The 23,488-nt window shown below is 43.4% G+C and overlaps 1 protein-coding gene across 5 annotated transcripts in view; it reads right to left on the bottom strand.

The window, feature by feature from the left end:
* Rgs6 (regulator of G protein signaling 6) overlaps positions 1–23,488 on the bottom strand; it is a 513,656-nt gene that overhangs the window by 151,964 nt on the left and 338,204 nt on the right. For all 5 annotated transcript variants that reach the window (XM_041658039.1, XM_041658042.1, XM_041658043.1 and 2 more), the window contains exon 3: positions 15,712–15,811. In XM_041658039.1, coding sequence (XP_041513973.1) covers positions 15,712–15,811 — 100 coding nt within the window. The remainder of the gene's footprint in view (positions 1–15,711; positions 15,812–23,488) is intronic.

Below are 23,488 nucleotides of genomic sequence, written 5' to 3' on the forward strand. Positions count from 1 at the left end.
TAGTTTACTGGCCAGCCCTGTCTTTTCTCTTTATCGCTATACACACCTCTCCCATGAACACCAGCGCATGCTCACTGTGCATGTGATCTCTTCCCTAATACTCTTTTCCCCTTGGATCCTGAGCCTCCGGTGGTTAGAAAAGGCTGGTTATTCTTGACTGTGGTTTCCCTTATACCTGGTACCTTCTTCAGTAGGCCGTTAGCTTTTCTTCTTGGCATGAGAAATATGAGTTCAATAAGTGAGTAAAGGTGCTAGACAGATGGAGGGCATGGTGGAGAAGGAACAGAGGACAATAGGGCTGAAGGTTGGAGCGTTAACATCTGTCCCCCTGGAGGGAGAAGGCTTACTAGTCACTGTGGATGAAGCCTCTCCTGACCACATCCAGTTGGCTCAATGCCTTTCTGCAACAAAATATGTTGGAAACGATTAGCTCATGCATACTGGATGCCTCTTGAGAGCAAGCCCAACTCCCCTCCACCTTGGCCAGTTACTGCTAATAACTTCTTGAATGTGACAGCTGTTAGTCTTAACTACTAAAACAACCACCAAGTGGTGTTTGACTTTTTTCTTAAAGTTTGGATTGCTTGAAAATAAAAGTAAAGCTTGGAAACGTAGCAGTGTCTTCAGAATAACTTAGTGGGGCTCTGTGGAAGAGGAAACAAACAACACTTACGTGAGTTACGCTGCCCTTCCAGGAGCAATTTAGATAAGCAAGTCGTTTTAGCTGATGACTGGTTCCTGTGCTTGTGCTGGCTAAGGTATGGGTCAATGTCAGCCTCCGCTTCAGGTTTAGGAGCCCAGCCTCCTGACACAATCCTGGAGAAGGAAGTTCCATCCAGGCTCTCAAGGACTGATGCTTATCTGTAGCCCCAGAAAGGAGCAATCTATAATCTCAAGGACTTCTGGGAGGCCTTTGCAGATGCTGAATTCAGGGAATTATCACTTATCCTAGCTTCTCTCATTCCTCACTCCCTTCCCATTTTTTTTTTTCACATAAGCATTCTAGATCTGAGGATATTTTTTTTTTTAAACAGCACTGTATTACATTCTTTCGAGACAAGATTTACTCTGAAAACTTCATGGCATTATGCCCTTCTCCCCAACAGACTGGTCAGCAAGGTCATTTGTAGACACCACTGTGGCTCATGTGAAAGCCTGCTCTCCCTATAGAGCCATGGCTCTTTCTACCCTTCTGTTCTAGTTGGTATTCCTCAGTTTTAAGGACTAATTTGCTTTCTGAAGGAATTTTCCAGTTTCCTGCACTCCACTACGAGCTATGACTGAGACTTACACCACACAAGTGTGTGCTCTCCTTGGACCCCAACTTTAAGTGCCAGCTTGACTTTTATGGTGAGTTTTGGGATATGCAATGGAGTTCAAAGGATTTATAAAAATTAATTCATCAGACTTGTTAATTAACACAGCTCCAACATTTTCTACCCACATGAGATAGCCTTTACCGTCCTTAATGTAGAAAAAGCATTCCAACTTGAATATGAACTATCTGAATGGCTTATTCATGGTTTTCCCCTAAGTCTTGATGAACGTTTTGTACCTAAATGAATGAAGTAATAAATAGCCAAGCATAATTATTGACTCTTGAGAACTAAACAGTTACAGCACCCGGTATGCTCCTATTCACAACAATCAGTTTCCAAATGTTCCCAGTCTATATGCTGGGACGTGGGATTTGGGTTATGGGTAATGGGAAACACAACTTTATCTTTTGATTTCGATGACTTGGAGGTGATTCCCACCCCCACCCGCACCTTCTTCTACCAGTATGACTCCAGTTCTCACTCTAGGGAGCAACCAGGGTACGCTGTTCTCACACCTTGGAGGACTGACCAGCAATAGCAAAAGACGAAGAAACAGGCCCTGGCCTTTGAGCCTCAGAAGTACTTTAATCTCTGTGGGCTCCTGGCAAAAAAAAGTGGGGTGAAGCCGAGTGCTGGTGGCGCACACCTTTAATCCCAGCACTCGGGAGGCAGAGGCAGGTGGATCTCTGTGAGTTCAAGACCAGCCTGGTCTACAAGAGCTAGTTCCAGGACAGGCTCCAAAGCCACAGAGAAACCCTGTCTCGAAAAACAAAAAACAAAAAACAAACAAACAAAAAAAAAAAAAAAACAAAAAAAAAAGTTGGGTGAGTACTGTGGCAAAGAAAAAGGAAAAGCACCTGGTGGAGAAGGGACCCCCGAGGAGGACCTGCCATGCCATCTACAGAACAAAGGCTTGGGCATCAAGAGCAGAGACGGTTGTTGCCTTCTGTCAGAGGAAAACAGACGGAGCTAGATGAATTGTTCATCTCCGCTCCCTGGCCCCACAGTCACATGCTCAGCAGGGAGGGGAGGGACAGAATCAGTGAGCCGAGCAGAGAGCCTGAGCAGAATTTCTCATAGGAAAGAAGGGTAAGTCAAATACTTTATGTAAAAAACCAAAAATCCAAAGAGTGAGCTGACACCGTAACATACAAATCCCAGGGCATGTATTCGTCAGCTTTTCTGGTGCTGTGGTAAAACAACCTGGCCCAAGAAAGCTAAGGAGGGAAAGGTGAGCTGGTCATAGTCAGGAAGCAGGGAGAAGCGAAGACTGGTGCTGGCTTGTTTTCTCCTTTATGTTCAGTCCAAGACGGCTGCCCACAGTCATGAGTCTCCTAGTCTGATCTTGGTAATCACTGACATGCCCAAAGCTGGTCTCCTAGTCATTCCTGAGCCCATTCAAGTGACAACCAGTAGTGAGCACTGCTCTTTCAAACCACAGCATCAAGTGAGTACTACTGCTACCAATAGCTCTGTTTTAGAGATGAGGAAACTGAGGCAGGATGAGGGTAAGTGAAGTGGCCAAAGCGGATCGCCAGTAAGCACTCAGGTGAAGATTACACAAATACACAGGGGACATGACCGGGTAGCACTAAGGCTGGCCCGAGTGTAACAGAACTGCCTCTCCTTCTTGCTTGAGATCGTGGATACTCCCATGCTCCTTCACAGCTCAGACGCATCCAGTTAAGAAGAGGTTTTGAAGGTGTTACTAGTTCAAGGTCAGCTCGTCAAATGAACTGCCATCACACTTGTCCCATCAGAATTATTTTCCCTGTATATGCTGTTGACCAAAGCCAAACCTAAAACCGAGAACAGGGAGAGGGGAGTCATCTCCCACAAGCCTTCAGAACTGACCACGCTGGAGGGATGTCCCGACTCCATTATGTCTCCTGTTTCTTCATCTTTACAACACACTCTTAGAGTTTAACGTATTGCTTAGAGCTGGTACACAGGTTTGAGACAGGACTGTGTCCAATCCCAAACTGACAGGAGTGCTCATTGCTGAGGATGTTGGGAGACGCCCACGGAACTGTTGGCTATCTAAGTTTGTGTCCAAGTAGGACATAGTCTTATTAAATAGAACTTTTAGGTCAAAATAATTTGGGAGGGAGGAATATTTGAACACCATGACTGTTTAGTGACAACATAAAACTAATGAGCTTTAATGCAATTGTGACTAGTATTCACGATTCTCTAAAAATCCTTCCCCTTTCCCTTTAATGTCTATATGTGTGGTGTAGCACACCCCCACCCCACACATAGCTCTGCCTTGGTTTGTCCTCAGAGGGATCAATCCTTGAGAAATAAGAAACAATGGGTGAGAGAACTTGGTATCAACAATGGAGTTCTCTGTCTTTTTCTTGAGCATTGCTTGGGTCTAGACTAATATTCCACATTGCCTGCTTATGACGGTTAATAAGTGGATTAATGGGCAAGTGGTTAATGACTAGAGAACAGTCAGATGGGTCATTTACAGGTTTGTTTCCTGGAGTGTAGCACGTGGGCAAAACACACCGTGCCCAGCCAGGCATGCTAACAACTGACGGCTATTCTTGCTTTTCAACTTGATTACGTCTGGAACTAGCTAAAACCCAAATGGCTGGGCATATCAGTGAGCAATTTTTGCTTAATAAAATTGTTTGAAGTAGGCAAGACCCACTTCTAATCCAGATCTTTTGAGGTGGGAAGATCACACGGTCTGCTGGAAGCCTAGGTAAAGGACATGGAAGAAGGAAGCTCTCTCTGCCTGCCTGCTTTTGCTCTCTCTAGCAAGTCCATCCCTTCACTGTCACTAGAGTCAATTTCTTCAGGATTCTGCCACACACTGAATGCCAGCTGAGACAGCCAGCCTAGTGGATTGAACAACCTTTCTTGGCCCTTCCATTGGTAGAGAGCGTTACTGGACTAGCTGGACCACAGCCTATTCTCTAATAACTTTCATATATATTCTATAAATTCTTTTCCTCTAGAGAACCCTAATACATAATGCATTCCTACACTATTAGCACTAAAACCCCGAGGCAGGAGTTTAAGGTCGTCTTTGGCTGCATAGGTCATTCAAGACCAACCTGGGCCACATGAGACCCTGTTCAAAAATATCTAACAACAACAATAGCCCCCAAACCAACAACACAGCACAAAGCACAAGAACTAATACAGCTCATTTAAAAACACATACATTTGAATCTTTTTCAATGTTTCCTTGTCTACTAAAAGTCAAAGTTAACTTTCTGAGTCAAGGCATACATCAGATCATGGCAAAGTGAAACTCATCTTGCCAAAGTGAGTACGTTAATTAGCTCTGTCTCATCGGACATATTTCTTTCTTCACCTATTCATGTGTGGCCACAGCTTAGCCAAGTCAGCCTCACATGTGCACAGTTGCTCACACCTGTGTACATGCAGTCATGTATACACAACTTTTACAAGTCCAGAGTTACTCAGCCATAGAGTCCTGAAAACCAATTTCATTGTAAAATACATTCTAAATGTATACAAAATAGTAAGTACAGACATAGTTTATAATTATAATAAAATGACCACCACGTTCTGATACAGTCTGAACAACTTTGAGATCTGGGTGTCTCTGCCTCTTCGTATTTATTGTTCTGCTTCTCTCAGAAGAGCTAGCCTTTCCATCCAAGTTTTCATTTCTTCTTCTTAACCAAACGACTAAGAATCCTTGTAACCCATGGCTTAATTTTGTCTACTGTTGACTTTCATACACATGAGGTCATGGCATGTTTGTATCTTTCTTATTAATCTCTGTTATGTTTTTGAGTTGTGTCCCTGATAAAGAGTATAGCTGTGTACAGTTCTCCCTTTTGACTACGTGTTTCCCTTTTCTGTCCACAGCCAACAGCCATGCTCAGGTCTCTCTAGATGTTGCTGACATGAACACTGGGGCTAAATCAACTGTCTCTGAGCGCTTGCCCAAAGGTTCCCCAAGGCCCTCGCAGTGAAGACACCAACTCACGAATATGCATGAGTTCAGTGTAAACAGACACTGTTACCCTAGTGTTGTCCGGTTCCCACTCCCCTCAACACAGGTTAGCATTTCCTTCGTGCACACATGCAGACTTGGCCCAGTCAAAGATCTTGAGGTTTTCTAATTTGGCAGGTTGAAAGGGTGTCCTCCCACAGGCTCAGTTTGCTTTTCTGAGACTCTGGATGCCATTGAACCGGGTGGTACATGTCAATGGCCACTTACATTTCTTCTTCTTGGGATTTTGGCCATTTTCTTCTGTGGCGCTGCATTTTCTCAGTGTATAGGCATCTTTCATGTATTCCTGACCCTAATTTTTTGTCACATCATATTACAAATGTTTTTTCCATGTCTGCCACTTCTTTCTGACTTTTTTTTTTATAAAACATGGTGTTTTCTGATGAACAGAAGTTCTTCATTTTTTCAAGTCTGAAAATTGTTAAATCTAGATTTTAATATTTGACAAATCTTAATTCATAAAGACATATGTAGTTAGGTATTGGCCATCACCCCAGACAGAGTCAGACTAGAACTACTAAGTCGGGGCACGCTTGCCGATCAACTCCTCTCAATTCATATGCCTTTACTTCCCAGTATTTCTGAAACACACCCTGGAGAAACCCCTTTGGTAAAGAAAGTTAACTGTACACTGCTTTTGTTTCCTGTATAATAATTTTGCTTTTGTTAAACGACAGTTTTGTTACATATAACATTCTGAGTTCCTCTTCCTAAACACTTTGAAGATTTTCTTCCTCTGAAATATGGTTTAGCTTCCATTTTTACACAGAAATCACCTGTGTGATTATTTTAAAGGTGGAGGCAATCTGTTTCTTCTCTCTAGTTATTCGGAAGCTCTTCCTTTGGTGTTCCGTGTTCTACACGTTGCCCTTACTCTAGCTAGAGACAGATTTCTTTCCAGTCCATCTTGCTTGGACTTGTCAGGTAACGAGAGAAAGGAAAAAGAGGCAGTGGGGAAAGAATAGCCCTATGATTTCCTTTTCAAAATAATCTGATTAGGTGTTAAAAGATATCACCCTTCCCTCCAGACCTTTAGGCTCTTCATGCTCTCTGTTTCTGTCTCTGCAGGTCACATTCTCGGAGCTTTCATCTGTTCTGTCTTAAAGTTTGTCATCTCTCTTTTTAGCTGGGCCAAAATATCACTTTTTACCTATGAGGTTGGATATTTCTGTCCACTTTCTAATTTCAAATACTATACTCTTCATTTATAGATATTCCACTTGGCTCAAAATATCAACATTTATAGTTCTTTTGGAGACTATCTCATCTTTGTCTATGGTCATACCAATCTGAATGTGCCTGGGCCAATCTTTGAAGCTAAACAGGGTCAGGCCTGGCTACCACATGAATAGAAGACTACTTCACCTTTTATCATTCAAAAGACTCCTAACAACCTCTTATATCTTTCTAAGAATTAGATAAATATATAAAATTATAATTTTTTTATCAGTTTGACCTCTAAGGATAGTAATTTCCTATGACATGATTTAATCATTCTTCTATAATATAAATATAATTCCAATTTAATATATGATCTTAAATTCCAACATAATTCCTAACCTTCACTCATGTTGACTTTATTTTCAGGTTTCCAAGATTATTTTTATTCTTATGAAAATATGAAATCTGTACTTAAAGTGTCTTTCTTTAGGGACCAGAGAGACGGATCACTGGGTGGGTAAAGTATTAGCTGTGTGTCTTGACTACCCAAGCTCAATCTTTGAGTCCTTGTAAAGTACCAGGTTAGTGGTCCACATCTCAGCACCCCTCCTGCAGATGGGAGGAGAAGACAGGAGAGTTCCCTGCTCACATGGGAGGAAACTCACAGTTAGCCTAGAATGTGTAGCATAGACAGCAGCAGAAAATGGGGGAGACCCGGCCTCAACAACATGGAAAAAGAGAATCGGCTCCTGAAGGTTGTCCTTGACCTCCAAACACACATACATGGCACATGCGTACTCTCTTGCGTGCGAAAAAAAAAATTCTTTTTAAAGAACTGCCTTCCATCAGAAGAATAAGAGAAAAGGAAAATAAGAAGAGGAGGAAAAAAGAAGAAAAGAGAAAGAAGAAGAGGAGAAGGAAAAGGAGGGGGTGGGGGAGGAGAAGGAGGGGGAGAAGGAGGAGGAGGAGGAAGAGGAGAAGGGGGAGGAGGAGGAAGAGGAGAAGGAGGAAGGGGAGGAGAAGAAGGAGGAGAAGGAGGAGGAGAAGAAGGAGGAGAAGGAGGAGGAGGAGGAGGAGAAGAAGAAGAAGAAGAAGAAGAAGAAGAAGAAGAAGAAGAAGAAGAGGAAGGGGAAGGGGAAGGGGAAGGGGAAGGGGAAGGGGAAGGGGAAGGAGCAGGGGCAGGGGAAGGGGAAGAAGGGGTTGTATGAGTTTTACTCTCTTCCTGACATACCTACTTACTTTTTCACATTTCCCTTACGACTTGAAGCATTAGGAGACTCTCTCCAAAAGCTGCCCAGATGCTAGCACCATGCACCCAGACTTCAGCCTCCATCCATGAGTTAGAATAACCCTTTTTTGTTTAGAACGTATCCAATCTCACCTATCCAGTGTAGCAACAGAAACCAGACAGACAGCGACTCTGAAAAGTGCCTTGTTCTTAGTCCGGAACTCACCTTCTTCTCAGCACTTCGTTTACACATGTTAGCAGAAAGGTAGAAAGATTTCAGGTGGTATTAATAGCTAACAGATGCCATCAAAGATAAACTCAACCTGTGTTTCCATTTATTATGAATTCTCAGGAGAAACAGCACTCCAAGGACCATGTCAGAGGAACAGAGAGGACAGAATTCTGTAGAAGATATTGAATGAAAGATACTTCCCCTTCCAGAAAGTGGTGTCTTGGGAACAGAGAAATAGGTTAAGGATTGCATCCCAACTTTTATATAAAGATAATGCTGTTATTCCTTCCTCCCTGCAACTCCCCCAGGGCTTATAGAGAAGGTAACTAGTTCAAGGAAGCTGGCGGCCATAGTTGTTTCTCCATTCATCACTCAGGGGCAAGGCACGGTGCCCATTCAAGTGTCTTGGTCCTTTCTCTAAAACTGGCTCATTGTCTTGGAGTCGATGACAACATGTCTAGATTTCATTTTCATCTCAAATTTTGTCCCTCTTAAAACATTTTTGAGTAGAAATGTTTAAGAATAAACTTTAGAATACAATTAGCGTGTAGTGTGCTGTATTTTCACTTTTAATAAATGAACTGTCCTTCATTCAAATTAGCATTTCTTCTCATAGAAGAAAAAAAAATTCAGCAATGAAAATTGTGGAGAGATGAATTAATGTGACATTTAGAGCAAGATTTTAATGACACAAAGGGCAAGACCATCAGAACTTTCCTTTTTTCTTCCTTTTACAATTACAACTTGACATATTTCAGGATGTTGTTACTAAAATGAACCTTTTACGCAGAAAGTGGAAAACGCACACATGAAAGGAAGAGGTGCCACATAGAAGTCGCGTTGGTCAGGGTGGTCAAAGTACAACCAAGACCGGCTTAAACATTATCTTTCCTTTCAGGAAGATGCCCAGTCGTTTCTTCTGTGGAGTCAAGGAAGGTGAGTCTGACAAGGACCTTGGACAACAGTTAATCCAGATGAGGATCCAGATGAGGCCCAAAGAGGCTGGTGGTCAGCTAAGGTCACACAGGCAGTTTGCAGCCCTAAACTCTCCCTGCTAAACCACACTGCCAATAGAGAAAACGGAAATACTGTAAAATGTTCACAGCAAACTTGTGGCCTATGAACGACATAGAAATGCACATGGGAAAATCGTGTGGAGATAAGTTTTTAAAAAAATGCACACGTATATGGGGAGTATTTTCTGAAAATTATTTGTACAATAAGGAAACCTCTAGAGGAGAGCCAGGTGAGTGTAATTTTAGTGAAATCCACTCCTCTTTGATCAGTGCAATCTCTCCTCTTTGGGAGAGAGAGAGGTAGAACTGAGAGGACTGACGTGAAGCACCAGAGAGGAGGCAAGGGACTTTGGATTCATTATAAGAGGTTTCCAAAGGTCACAGTTATCCAAAGATGGGATGAGGGATGAGGACATTCATCACTGGAGGTTATTAGAGCAGAAGCTGGGAAAACTTGGCAGGACTTCTACGGCTTCCAAATGCAGACACATTGCAGAGACAACCTGGGAAGATGCTGGAAACAGAAATGTCTGAGTCCAAACCCAAGAGGGCACCCTGGGACTGTGTTTTTAAGAAGCCACACCAGTGATTCTCCTGCTCAGGGAAATGCATCGGACACCTTTATGAGAGGGTTGCAACTTGAGACTCTGTAATTGTCTTCACAAGGCAATGGGAGTCATTTGCAATGGTGGTAAGGAATCCAGATTCTAGTTTGGGCCCTGTATCTGTGACCTCTGTGATCTTTCTCTGTGATTTTTTTTTTAAACACATTGCATCATGTCATTGGGTCTCAGGTTTCCTGTCTGTATAAACAAGTGAGGTTAGATGTCTCTTTGGGCTTCTACACGCTAGGAGTTGGGTTTCTGACGGTAGCCTGGAGGAAATTCATCTTCAAAGTTCCTGGAAAATTCTTCAGGACGTTTGGGTGATGGATAATTATCTTGGAATGGCTGCCAGTGGCAGCTGGGCAAGGCTGTGTGATATGGCTGCTTTCATGGAGACGGCAGGCATCCTGCCCAGGATCTGCCGGTCTCCCACTGGTCAGGTGGGGAGGAGTTAGGGTTGGAAGCTGGGAACACTAGCTTTAATTGTCTTTGTGACCAGTTACTGTTCAGGAAAGGAGATCTAGGGCAGCTCATCTGCTGTCCAGAAAGGAGCGTGTTAGGATGATCATGAAGTGACCTTTCTGAGGACACCTTGCTCAGAATGCACACCTCTGGATGGGGAACTGGCGTGGCCTAGCTCTATGCTTCTTACAGATGCGCCTTGCCAAGCTACTGAGCCCCAGAGATGATCTAACATTGGGTTCTGCTCTGCCCTTGACATTGTTCTTCCCTTTCCAGTTTCCCATCTATTTTTCCGCAGGATCATTTATTTGCTGAGTCTCACCCTTGAAGCTCCTCATTTCTCTCTGTTAAAAAGTGGGGAGATGTTTGAATGGTTTGCCCTTTATCTTCTCTTCCTAAATACACCCATCTCTTATTTCTGCGCATTTCCTTTGGGGCCTTCCCAATGCCTACCTCTATAGACACAGGTGGAGCACCAGGCATTTCTTTATCATCTTTACCCAAGGATCTAGGCACTCACCTAGGCATTCCTAATGGGAGGAATGAAAACACTGTCTTTGAAATGTCAAAAAGAAACTTCAAACCTCGAATCATAGGAGATTTGGGCGAGCAGGCTACCTCCTGACTAGGTAGAGCAGGCTGTCCCTGACTAGGTAGAGCAGGCTGTCCCCTGACTAGCTAGAGCAGGCTGTCCCTGACTAGCTAGAGCAGGCTGTCCCTGACTAGCTAGAGCAGGCTGTCCCTGACTAGCTAGAGCAGGCTGTCCCTGACTAGCTAGAGCAGGCTGTCCCCTGACTAGCTAGAGCAGGCAGTCTCTGACTAGCTAGAGCAGGCTGTCCCTGACTAGCTAGAGCAGGCTGTCCCTGACTAGCTAGAGCAGGCTGTCCCCTGACTAGCTAGAGCAGGCTGTCCCTGACTAGCTAGAGCAGGCTGTCCCTGACTAGCTAGAGCAGGCTGTCCCTGACTAGCTAGAGCAGGCTGTCCCTGACAAGGTAGGGGTGCCTTACAGGTGAAGAGGTGGAGGTTGTAGTGCATGTCAAGTCCTTGAACACCATGACTCCTCCATTTCCACTTTCTCTATAAACCGTCTGCAGCTCTCCAGATCTTCAGTCCTTTATTTCAAACCTGTCCTAGACAGGACTGACTATCCGAGGCCCTTTTCAACCTCAAATCTAGCCTGGCCAACCCTACTCTTGGATCTACTTTGCCAAACTCACAGCTTCCTGAAGTCTACACATTGTGCTAAGGAACCTCCTTTACCTATGTAGGTTAGAACGATACAACGTATCTTTGTTTTTGTTACATGCATTTATTTTTTTGTAGTAAATACTTAATAATGATGCTTCCAATGAAGCAGAGGAAACATTTGAAGACCTAGATAAAAACTGAGAGGATACCATAGTGGGAGGGGGCTTTAGTTTCCATACACTTAATCCAAACAGGTGCTTCCGGTGCAAGGTCTAAATGGGTCCTGAAAGAATTCACCAGATAAGCTTAATTTCTAAGACTGAAGGTCACAAAACACTTCTTTTCTCTGATGTCATCCCTCCAGCTCCTAGGAAAGGATATACCAGCAAGGCTCTAAACAAACAGACCACAAGCCAACTTACAACAGGGCCTATCTGAAAGACCAGGCATCTGTTCACATGATCGTGAATGTCGCGGAACATGTATGGATGCACTTGACACCCCTGGTGAATTCTAGAAAGCTTTATTTTTATTACCTGCTTGGTTCATAAATATGACTTCTTCCCCATTCCTCCCTAACTCCTTTCTAATTATTATTTTTTTAAATCAATATTCCCAGGTTGGTATATTTTTATCTCTAAAGTATTTTGGTTTTGATTTTAAAAAATACAGATGCTCTTTGTTTTGTAAAGGGTTTATATCCTGATAAGTAAGTAAAGTATTCATTGCAAGTTGAATGGATTGTTCAGTTCAAAGTACACTTAGTACGTTTTGACTGGTTAGTTTTTGTCGACTTGACCCAAGCTACAGTCTTGTGGGAAGAAGAAACCTCAACTGTGAAAATGCCTCCATCAGACTGGCCCTCAGGCAAGTCTGTGGGGGCACTCTTGTGATTGATTAATGCAGAGGTGGGGGGCTCAGTCTATTGTGGGGGGTACAACCCTGGGCCTGTGATCCTGTGCTGCAGGAAAAAGCAAGCTGTGCAAGGTATGGGGATCAAGCCTCTAAGCAGATTCCTCCCTAGTTTCTGCTTCAGCTCCTGCCTCAGGCTCCTGCTTCAGTGCTGGGCCCGACTTTCCTCAGTGATGGACAATAATGTGGACGTTGAGGCCAAATATACCCTTTCCAAGTTACTTTTGGTCATGGTGTATATCACAGCTAAAGAAAATCAAACTAAAACTTAGCGGATACCCAACTAATAATGAAATGAGCGAGTGGGCAAACAAATTGGGAAAATAACAGAATGGAACTTTTAACTATAAAAAGTAATGAAAATTATACACTTGACTAGACAGAAAGAAATTAGTTTTCAGAGAACAATACAGTATCAGCAGATAGAGGCATTCCATAGTTCGTCTTAGGAAACTTACATAAATTTGGTGTCTAAACTATCAACAAAGGTAGGAAAAACAACAGACCAATCTGTTCATAGACTTAACAATTTTGAGTCAGGTACAGTGGCACACAAGGGTAAACCAGTACTTGGAAGGCTGAGGCAAGGTTATGGGTTCAAGGCAAGCCTGGACTACATAACAAGTTCAAGGACAGCTTGATCTAAAAGGGGAAGTCCTATCACAAAACAAATTCTGTACTATTAAATAAAATCTGACAGAGTAAAAATATTAGTTCATGATAGCTCATGAATTTAACTCTGTTTAGAGGAATTTCAAACACAATGCAGCTTCCAGATATACTTGGTACTTGCTAAAACATGAATTTTTGTGAGTCTGTGAAATACATGTGCTGAGATCTAATCCCCATAGGACAGAGGCAGAGCCTTTGAGAGGTGGTTTATGAGGGTGAAGCCCTAATGAATGGCATTAGTTCCCTTAAAGTGACCAGAGTGCTATCTTTATGCCATATGGTATAAGCGGGTAGTCTACAATCAGAGCGGTGGTTCTCGGCAGACCTGGCAGCGTCGGCACCCCGATCCCAGACTTAATTTTTGGAGCCACGTGAAACAATTTTCCGTTGTTTACATTCCACCTTGTCTATCACGGCAGCCTGGTCTTCGGCAGTATTTGGGTTCAAACAGCGACATGATGGGCAATGAGTTGGTGTACTCCTCATTACTCAGGGCTTATTTGCCTTTTTGGTTAGCATGAAGCAATAGCAGCTTTCTGTGGTGCAAACGCTTGTGAAGGAGGACCCACGCAGGTTCACATTACTGGTCCCACAGTCTGGGTACTGAGTATTTCTATCACCTTGCTAACTGTCCCTAGGAACCTGGCAACTACTTATGTAGTAGGAGTGGCGGGCTGCTTCCCGCCTCCCAGCTCCCGGCCACCAGCTAGCTTTACCCAAAATAATTACACGGAAACTGTATTCTTTTAAACACTGCTTGGACCATTAGCTCTAGCCTCTTACTGGCTAAGTCTCACATCTTGATTAACCCATTTCTATTAATGTGTGTAGCACCATGAGGTGGGGGCTTACTGGGAAGATCTTAACCTGCATCCATCTTGGAGAGGAGAGCTATGGTGACTGCCTTACTTCCCCTTTTCCCAGCATTCTGTTCAGTCTACTCCACCTATCTAAATTCTGCCCTATCAGGCCAAGCAGTTTCTTTATTAATTAACCAATGAAAGCAACAGATAGACAGATGACCCTCCTCCATCATACTTACTTCTCCCCATACTGTGAATGTGCATGGCATAAAACATTATAACCTTTTCCGTCTGACTTAAAAAAAAAATAAAACTCAAGGAAACCAATGCTGAGACCAGTCCAGGCTATTGCATGCGCTTCTGGTTCACTCTGTTCTATTGCTGAGATTGTCTGATAAATGACATTTGGATTGTTTCTAGGCTGAGGAGATTGTGAATGAAGCCACTACAAATCTTCGCATATAAATTTTGTAAAGATGCGTTTTCATGTCTCCTGGGTAAATACCTAGGAGGGGTAAGCAATGCCGGCCTTTCTAAGAAACTGCCAACCTCTTTCTCAGAGGAGCCCCACCATTTTGCACTCGCACCAGCAACAAGAAAAAGTGCCAGCTCGATCACACCATCCCAGCCCTGGCTCCAGCAGTATATTATTAGCCATTATGGCATTTAACAGATACCAAGTTCTGATGGTCCCTCAGTTTTAGAAAGCAAATAGCCAAATTTTGGAAAAGAGAGAATCGCCAAAACTTTTGCCTAGATTCATTTACTTGTTTGTTTGGGTAGCAAGGAGTACATACCTCTGTAAGAAAACTGAAGGAAAACGACTTATTCAATCGAAACAGAGGGAGAGCAGGGAGGGGAATTCATTTACTAGTACAATATAATAAATGTCATTTATATATCAATATATAATCAATATATATCAGTATTTATATTATTGATATTTATATCATAAATACCAATATAAATAATATTATTTATAAATATAAATGAAATTAATTATAAACATAATATAAATAATGAAAAATAATAAAATAATAACAAAAAAGGGGACTCAAAGATATTGGTATTATTTATATGGCAAAAAGCTATGTGATTACAATTATTATTGGAACTATAGTGATGAGTCTAATATATTTCACAAACAAAAATTTTAAAAGGGGGCTGGAAAGACAACTCAGCAGTTGAAAATACATGATGCTTTTGCTGAGGACCTGAGTTCACTTCTCAGCACCCATACTGGGAGGCTCTCAATCAGGCGCAAAGGGACTTGATGCATTCCTTTGGGGTCTAAGGAGACTTCCACCCAGATGTGTATGCATACGTGGTAACACATACAGTTACATTTTTTTTGAAAAAAAAATCTTAATTTTTAAAGAAATAATCTTGACTATATTGAACCACAAAAAAGCAACAGAATGCAGAGCAATATTTTAAATTTTCTTTTAGAAAAGGAGTTTGAGTGCAATAAATAAAAAACTTAGTAAGAGTATTTTATAGAACTTGAACATAAGAATTTCTTTAAACACATTCAAATGGAGCTGGGCATGGTGGTATACACTTAGTATCCCAGCACTGGGAGGTTGAGGCAGGAAGATCATAGGTTCAAGGCCAGCCTGAGTTACACAGTAAGGTCATATTCCAAAAGAAACAAGCAAACAAACAACCCCAAACAAAATGAGACCTGCTTAATTTTTTTGTTGTTTCTGATTTATTTTTTGAGACAGGGTTTCTCTGTGTAGCTTTGGAGCCTGTCCTTGAGCTCACTCTGTAGACCAGGCTGGCCTTGCACTCACAGAGATCCACCTGCCTCTGCCTCCTGAGTGCTGGAATTAAAGGTGTGCACCACCACTGCCCAGAAATCTGCCTAATTTTTAAGAGGATTTCTGCATTTGTTTATTGCCACAGGCCACATTGATAATCTGCCAGTTCATGCACTCCCAGAGGCAATGGCTACACGCGCGCACGTGAAAGGTTCATCACCGTAGGGCGGTTCTTGACGATGGACAGAGAGTAGGATGGGCCTCACAGAAGTGTGACTCACCCCTAGACACCTCCACACCACTCTAGAAGTCTGGCTGTCCCTGACGCCTTGTGGGGGATACATTACCTGTGACGACACTGGGGATTTTGGAGAGAAAGCTCTTGACTGTTCTGATGGGCACACCCCCTGTCTTGTCATCTTGCATCTTCGTAATGATGTCCTCGATCTGGAAGAGGTTGAAGAAAAGAGGGGTTAGTGGTTCTCTTGCACAGTAATGAAAAATGCAAGCCTCTATTAAATAGTCCTGGTGTAAATAACATGAAAGCTAGCAACAGGAATTAGGGGGAACCCCACCCAGGTGGGACACAGTACCAATGTTCGCTAGGTGTGGAAAGGCCACAGCTCGTTCTATAGGAACAACTGGCTGACGCACCCAGGGAAGAGCAAGTGCATTGGGGTTCATGATGGGGTCCAAAATGAGCATCAGTATGGATGTAATGAAATTTATCCTTGTATTCAAATTAAGCTTTTATCATAAGAAACTGCCATGTTTGATTCTTCCAAGATGACAGTTTCCTAAGGTTTATCTTAAAATGCTAACATAAGCTAATCATTAGGAAGTCCAGGCAGGACCTCTGGGAGAAAGACCGTCCTGCAACCCATCCCAAGCACTACTAAGTAAACAAAGAAGAGACTACGAAAGACTCCTAAGGCCCCAGCCCCTCTGATGACAGTGAGCACCTCATAGGCAGGAGAGTCATTCCCTGCGGCCTGGAAACCTGTGTTCTGCTTAACTACAGTCTAAGAAGAAATTTAATCCACAGTCCTGTTATCCTTCTCAGATACTGCTGGCTTTTCAGCTAAATTCAACCAGACAACCACCCTGAGTATTACTCATCAATGGCCAAGGAAAGTTACTGCTAGAAAAATTATGGCCACGTTTAAAAAGTAACCCATGCCTTTGATCTAGCGAGCTGTTTGGAAGCAGAAGCCTCAGTTATATCGATGGTTGCAATGAGAAAGGCAGCGCAGTCTTTGAGGATTGGCAGGGAGCCAATAATTCAATTCCGTTAGACATCTGAGCAGGCATTAGATCGTAATAATATTCAGTCTCTGCTACTGTGGGCCAGAAGGGAAGAACTGGCTACCCAGAGGAATTTTGTCTGGCTCCTTTCTCCTCCGCCCTCTTGCTTCCCCATGCGTTGAAATCCCAGAAGGGCATATTTACTAAAGAGGAAGACATATGTCTTGTTATGTTGGTCCACAATATGTCTAGCAGTGTATTGCTCATCAGAGGTAATAGCCAGATCAAAAGGCCAATCTTCCTGGGTGTGGCTGCATGTGCCTGTCATCACAGCACTAGAGAAGAAGAGACAAGAGCATCCTGAGTTCAAGGCCAGCCATGCTACACAGGGAGACAAGAAACGAACAAAAACAATAGCATAGCAAAAAGGACTGCTGGTTCCTCACTGGAATGACATTATTATAAAGGGGACTACAGTCTGAGCAGTTTGCAGCATTGGATGTATGGAAAAAGAACTCTGCAGTGTCCCATGCCTGACTCCGCTGTGGTATTGATACACACTGTAGTCCCTGCCCTGACCTCATGGTGGACAGGGACTCTACCCACTGACCTTTGATCATAGGCCTACCTGGTTGCTATTCCTGAATATGTGTGAGCACGGGCTTACCATGCATCTGTGTCTGCATGGCTGTGCTTACCAGCTTTGCTATTGGCCTCAGATAGTTCATGTCCCAAGGAAGGTGTGAGACTTTTCAGTAATTAGGACCAAAACCACATCTTAGTGCAGCCCTGGCTTCCATGCTCACTCAGAAGCAAGAAGCCAATGTACTATGCTGCTGATTCAATGGATGCTTACTTTAAAGACAAAAGGCACTTTTCAAATATTGCCAAAGCCAGAATGGATATTTGGCAGGCGATCAGAATAGATGTATCTTAGATTTAGTTGGTGCCTTGAAACCAACCCCTTTTAAGAATGTAGAAACTTAATATACAGCATTTACCATCTCCTTTAAAACTCTTACAGGCTGTCCTGGTGGAGGTTGCTTATCCCACTGTCGTGTTAGACAAGTGTTGGGTGGCTTTGCTTGATGCGGGAGCATCACCCGCTACAGCACTCTCTCTGAATTTCCTTGGCATGGGCTTTGGAGAATTACCAAGAAGGCCCCAGGAGCTTATAAGAGCACTAATGGGCATTTTCAAACATCTGCTTCATGCTTATCTGCCTTAGGTATCTTCTGTAGATGTCTAATTTGTTCCTCATGTTTCAAAGTTCTTTATCAAAGAAGTTAACACGAGGTCCAGAAGGTCTCGGAGCTACTAAGTGAGAAATTTGGGATTCCTACCCGTGTCTGCCTGGATCCAGTATATCACCAGGGTCTATAAAACAGAAAGCTCTCCACCCTTTGGGGTCATCAGGAAACCTTAGCTAGCACCCCCCTTCATCGCCCTGGGGATGAGGAGACAGGAACAAACTGACTTCTATTTTCCTGACTGTTTGGTTGCATCTCACTCTGACACCTTTTGTTCACAGGGAATAACACGGTAAGCTCCCTGACATCCTTTGATATGAAGACCCGTGTCTTAGGGAATGTGTTTAGACCTACGTGTTCCTGTGCCAATCAAGGAGCAGGTGGCCCCTATCTGACAGCCAGGTGAAGCAGAGAAACCAGCTTGCCTGGTTCTGCCTGGGTAAGCCCCAGTAATAAGAGCATTTTTCTCCAAGGAGCTCAGCACCCAGCTCAGATAAACAGGTACAACACTTTCCCAAACATCGGAAGTACAGCAGCTTTTGCACTAGCCAGTGGACTTTCTTTCTCAGAAGCAATAGGCAGTTCACTGAATTAGTTCTGAGCGGAGGGAAGAAGAGCGATGGTCTCTCAGACATGGAAGCCACAGTGGGACCGCAACACTGGACTAAGATCTAGGGAGACCCGCGACTTCTGCGTGACTCCACACCTCTGGACATCACTATCCCGTCTCTACAGTTATATGTGGGTTTACTAAGTGGATAATCTGGTTTGAGAATAGGAGGGCCTGCTCTGACCTGCCCAGGGCTAACCTGTGTCTGAGGAATGGCAACATCACAGGTTGGAGTTGGGTAGGTCTGGGGAGTCCCGATTTTTTTTTTTTTTTACAGACTACAGCAGGCAGATGACATTAGAAACCAGACACAGATGCAGCACCCAAGAGGCCCTGGCACTGGCCCTTCTTGGTCAGCCCAGGCCTGCTCGTCTCTGCTTTCTGGATGACAGTCCTGTCAGAAATGACAAAGGGCCCATATTAGTACTGTTTGTGCAATTTAATGATCCAATGAACTAATTTATTTATCTCATGCATTGTTTCCTCAGCGGAGAATTAAAAAAATGTCAAGAATGGGGAAATTATAGTGCAATTATTGAAAAGAAAAATGCCTCCAACTCCAGGGCAGGAAGTTATAAACATATAAAAGTTATAAACATATAAATAAGCTATGCCCTATGCCTCTGGCATGGAGGTCTTTTCATCTAAATGTTTCACCTTGACTTTGAAGTATCTACTGTGGCTCTTGCATTTAATGAAAGACCTACTCTTTCCTTGTGTCTGTGAATGAATGAAACTGATTAGAGGCAGAGATCTGAGCTGGCTGATGACAATCACAACTCACCATATGAAATGTATCTGCTCCACTGAATGTGATCTAACCCATCTGGCTCCCAAAGATCGGGATATATATATATATATATATATATATATATATATATATATATCCAACCTTAAATGTATACAGGTTCACTTAGTTACTTTTAATGCCAGGCCCTGAGTGAGTTTCTACAGTTAAAGAGGCAGGTAGATGGGCTGGGAAGACAGTTCAGGGGTTAAAGTGCTCGCTGAACAAGTCTAGTACCCAAGTTTGAACCCTTAGAACTTACATAGAGCTGGGATAGCAGTGTGCATCTGTAACCCTAGTGCTCTTATAATGAGGTGCAAGGCAAAGACGCAAGAATCCCCAGGTAGAAGAATGGGCCAGTTACTCACACATACAGCAGTGAACAGTCATGGAGACCACATCTCACACAAGGTAGAAGGTGAGAACTAATGCCCAAGATGGTCCTGTTACCTCCGCATGTGCACCGTGACACATACAGACACCTGTACACACACACATGAATGTTCATCTTCACATGTATCCATCTACACATATCGCACATATACACACATACACCGCATACACAGCACACCAAAAGCAGGAAGAAGAATTCCTTCTCAGTCATAATGGATGATTACAATTAGCGACTCAGGGATCCAGGCTTGTGGTTAAGGATGTCTTGGAGACAGTTGGCCCAAGAAGTGAAACATTAAGGGATTCAACTTGAGGAGGCTCTTGGCATGGATTCCAGCACAACTCACCACCATTTTTTTTCCCATCCCAGTTCAAGGTTCTAAGGGTATCTTGGGATTCCATCTTCTAGCTATTACGATGCTTGCTAAGCAGTTTTGAGGGAAACCAACTGTTTGAACCACTGTGTGGGTAATGACAATAACAACAGCCCGCGAGCTTTCTCCCTTAGGAGCAGCTTGTGTGAATGGCAGCTGACATTGCCACAGAGAGGCTCCACATTTCTGCTAATGGGGGGACAAAATGGAGAGTTCGCATTTGTTCCTCTAGTAAGGAAAAGCACGCTCCTTTCTAGAAGACCCCAGTGTCTTCTCAAGTCTCAGGCCAGAAGGGAGTCACACAGCTCCTTGGAGCCTCAGAGGAGGGGTGGGGCAGGGGAAGGTGCTTGGTGTTTCCAGCCCCTGTATTACATGGAGGCAGGGGAGGAGGGTAGAAATGGGATTGGGCTAATCAACTAGCACTATATGCTCCATAGACCCCATGGTTACAGACATTTATAAAAGGACAGGCAGGCCCTGGCTCCTCTGCTTTCTACACTGTAACCTGTGTGATAGTCTTAAGAGGGGAAATGTGTGCATTTAACAGCATGGCTTAAAAATCTACCTATGGTGCCTTGGAGTATCTTGTTACAAGCTCTATAAGACCCCTGTCTTTTTATCATTTCAGTTATCATGTCCATTTGTGTTGGTGTTTCCCATCAGACTGTTTTGCTCACCACTGAGTCCTCATTAATATTAAGTGTTCAGCAAATATTTATTGGCTGGATGCAGCAATAAACAGATGAATGAACGAGTTCTATACTCGTAAAGGAATTTCCCTCCAATGCCAGCACTGAACGGTGCTCAGCACATTACAAGAGCCTTGAGGGTACCGTAATCTCACCCACTCAACTTCAGACTAAAGTAAATTTGGAATTTACACTTAAGGGCATCTTGCTTTGAGACTGGGTTCCATAAAAAGTCATTTCAAGATTTCATAAATTTTAGAAACTACATTCAAGGAAAACCTCCAGAGGCACCCAAGTACCAGCTGAGACTAGAGTTGGATTCCCAAGGATCAGACCTGGCATGATCTGGGCTGTGCCAGGCAGATGGATGAAAATCACTGATTGCTTTGGGTTTTGTTATTACCACATGTAGTGTTTCATAAGTTATTTTCATGGGATGATGTGGGATTCCCCTCTGTATGCTGTGAATATGCCTTATTACCATTGGTTAACAGAATCTGCTTTGGCCTATGGCAGGGCAGAATATAGCCAGGTTGGAAGACATTTATAGAGAGAGTAGACGGAGTCAAGGAGATGCCATGTAGCTGCTGAAGAAGAAGGATGCTGGAACCTTACTGGTAGGTCACAGCCTTGGGGGTGATAGACAGAATAATAGAAATGGGTTAATTTAAGAAGTAAGAGCTAGCTAGGAATATACCTAAGCTATTGACCAAACAGTGTTGTAATTAACAAAGTTTCTGTGTGATTATTTGGATCTGGGTGGCAGGGAAAATGAGCAATCTCCAAATACAGGAACATTTAGCTAAAGAGAAACCCAGAAAGAATGGCAATGACTGAACAGCTTCATGGCGCTTCAGGGAACGCGTCTTTGCCTTGAGCGTGGTAAGAGGGCTGAACTGGAGGCAGCCTGGTCATTTTTGTATAGGATTCTGTTGTTCTGAAAAACAAGAAGGCTGATCTCTTGGGAGATTGTGGACTTCAAGGACTGGAATGTCTGAATGCAAAAGGCCAGCTGCAATGGATGGAGAGCAAGGACTCTGGCCAGAGAAACATTCCAGCACTGCTGAAGACATCAATTCCTCATTATCATTTCCTCAAATGACCCTGATTTGTGTGTTGTCTGCATCTTGACATCTTTACTAAACAACAGGCCGGTAAGGATGTGTGTGTGTGTGTGTGTGTGTGTGTGTGTGTGTGTGTCGGGGTAATTTACTAGCTCAAGGACACATGAGACTCTCAATTAGTGAGGTTAGCAGTAGAAAAGCCAGGTGCCCTTGTTCCATACTTAGCTGCCTGGATCTCCACCCCAGTGGATAAGGGTATTTCTGGGGGAAGCTGGGATACACCTAAGTGTTTAGTGGCATGGAAGAGGGTGCAGAAAGTGGGCCCATATCCTGTACATGATAGCTTAACATACGGTATGAAAAATAGAAAAAATGCCCTTCTCCAATAAACGAGCATGGCCTAATCCCTGGACCTCAAGAGTGTGTTACCTAATATGGTACCAGGGTCATGTAATAAAGGTTAGGGGCCTTGAAGTGGGAGAGAGTGTCCTGGATTTTTCAGGTGTGTCCCATTTGTTCACAATTCTTGACGGCATAGGACTTTCCTATTTACAGTTGGCTACAGAGAGATGCAATAGTAGAAAAGAGTCAAAGACACAGGGTTTCCCACTTTCAAATATGAGGGAAGGAACTAGAAGCCAAGGAATGTGGGAAGCCTCTAGAAGGACACAAATTCTCTTCTGGGACCCACACAAAGAAATAACACCCTTGCTAGCATGTTGATTTTCGCCCAGAGAAACCTAGTTCAAATGCCTGATATTTGGAACTCTGAGAGGATAAATTTTATCTTTCAATTAAGTCATTCAGCTTGACATTTATTATGAACATAATTGAAAACAAATACACAAGGTGCAGCCCCTCCCCCCACAAGTAAACATTTGATATTCTGTATTGCTTCTGAAATCAGGTTGGGACACCTCTTGGCAGGAAGTGGGAGACCTTCCTACACTGCTTTCTGTCATTTTGAACTCTTCAACGAATAAAACCCAACAGTCAGCCAGCACTTGAGGCAGCCTACTTAGGGAAGATGGCGGGAGGATGGTGGGAATGTATCCATTTATAACTTGACAAGATTTCCTCTGTGGCCTTTTTGGTCTCCTTGGACCAGACATATCAGAGGGTATTCGGGTGCCTCTGTGACCCACGACCTCCAGCATCCCATCCTGCACAGGCAGAGACTAAGATTCTTCCTCATTTCTCACTGCAGATTTTCCATAGCTACATTTTCCAACCTATCACTCCAGAGAGAATTGAACATGAAGGCCAGCACAGCAGCACAACCCAAATTCTTCAGCGGGCACCGTGAAGTGCTCCGAATCTGAACGTGAGTGCCTTTCTGTTGAGTTTTTACAGAAACATTGAAGTTTCAATATGTGTTTGCCTCCCACTTACTGCTGTACAAAGCACGGTGGCCTTGTTTTCAAAGAAGAATGAGGCTATCCATCAACTTAGAATATTCTAAGATTTCTCCCTCATGGGGAAGAGCAAGGATAACAAAACCGTGATGCCACTCTGATCGCAATGACCCTCTGGACTCAGGGACAGCCCACCCTTCTTGGCTCATTTCCTCCCAGCCCATTTCTCAGCACCTTTTCCTAATCCAGACTCAACAACTGGACAGATGTGGCCGAGCACATTTAAGGGCTAGGGCAATTTATACAGATCATCCCCTGGAAAAACCTGCCCTGGCTTCCCAAGGCTACAGAGGCGAT

The sequence above is a fragment of the Microtus oregoni genome, unplaced genomic scaffold (genome assembly GCF_018167655.1).
Source record: "Microtus oregoni isolate MIOR12 unplaced genomic scaffold, Mior012 000009F_ref0000495, whole genome shotgun sequence".
Classification (NCBI taxonomy): domain Eukaryota; kingdom Metazoa; phylum Chordata; class Mammalia; order Rodentia; family Cricetidae; genus Microtus; species Microtus oregoni.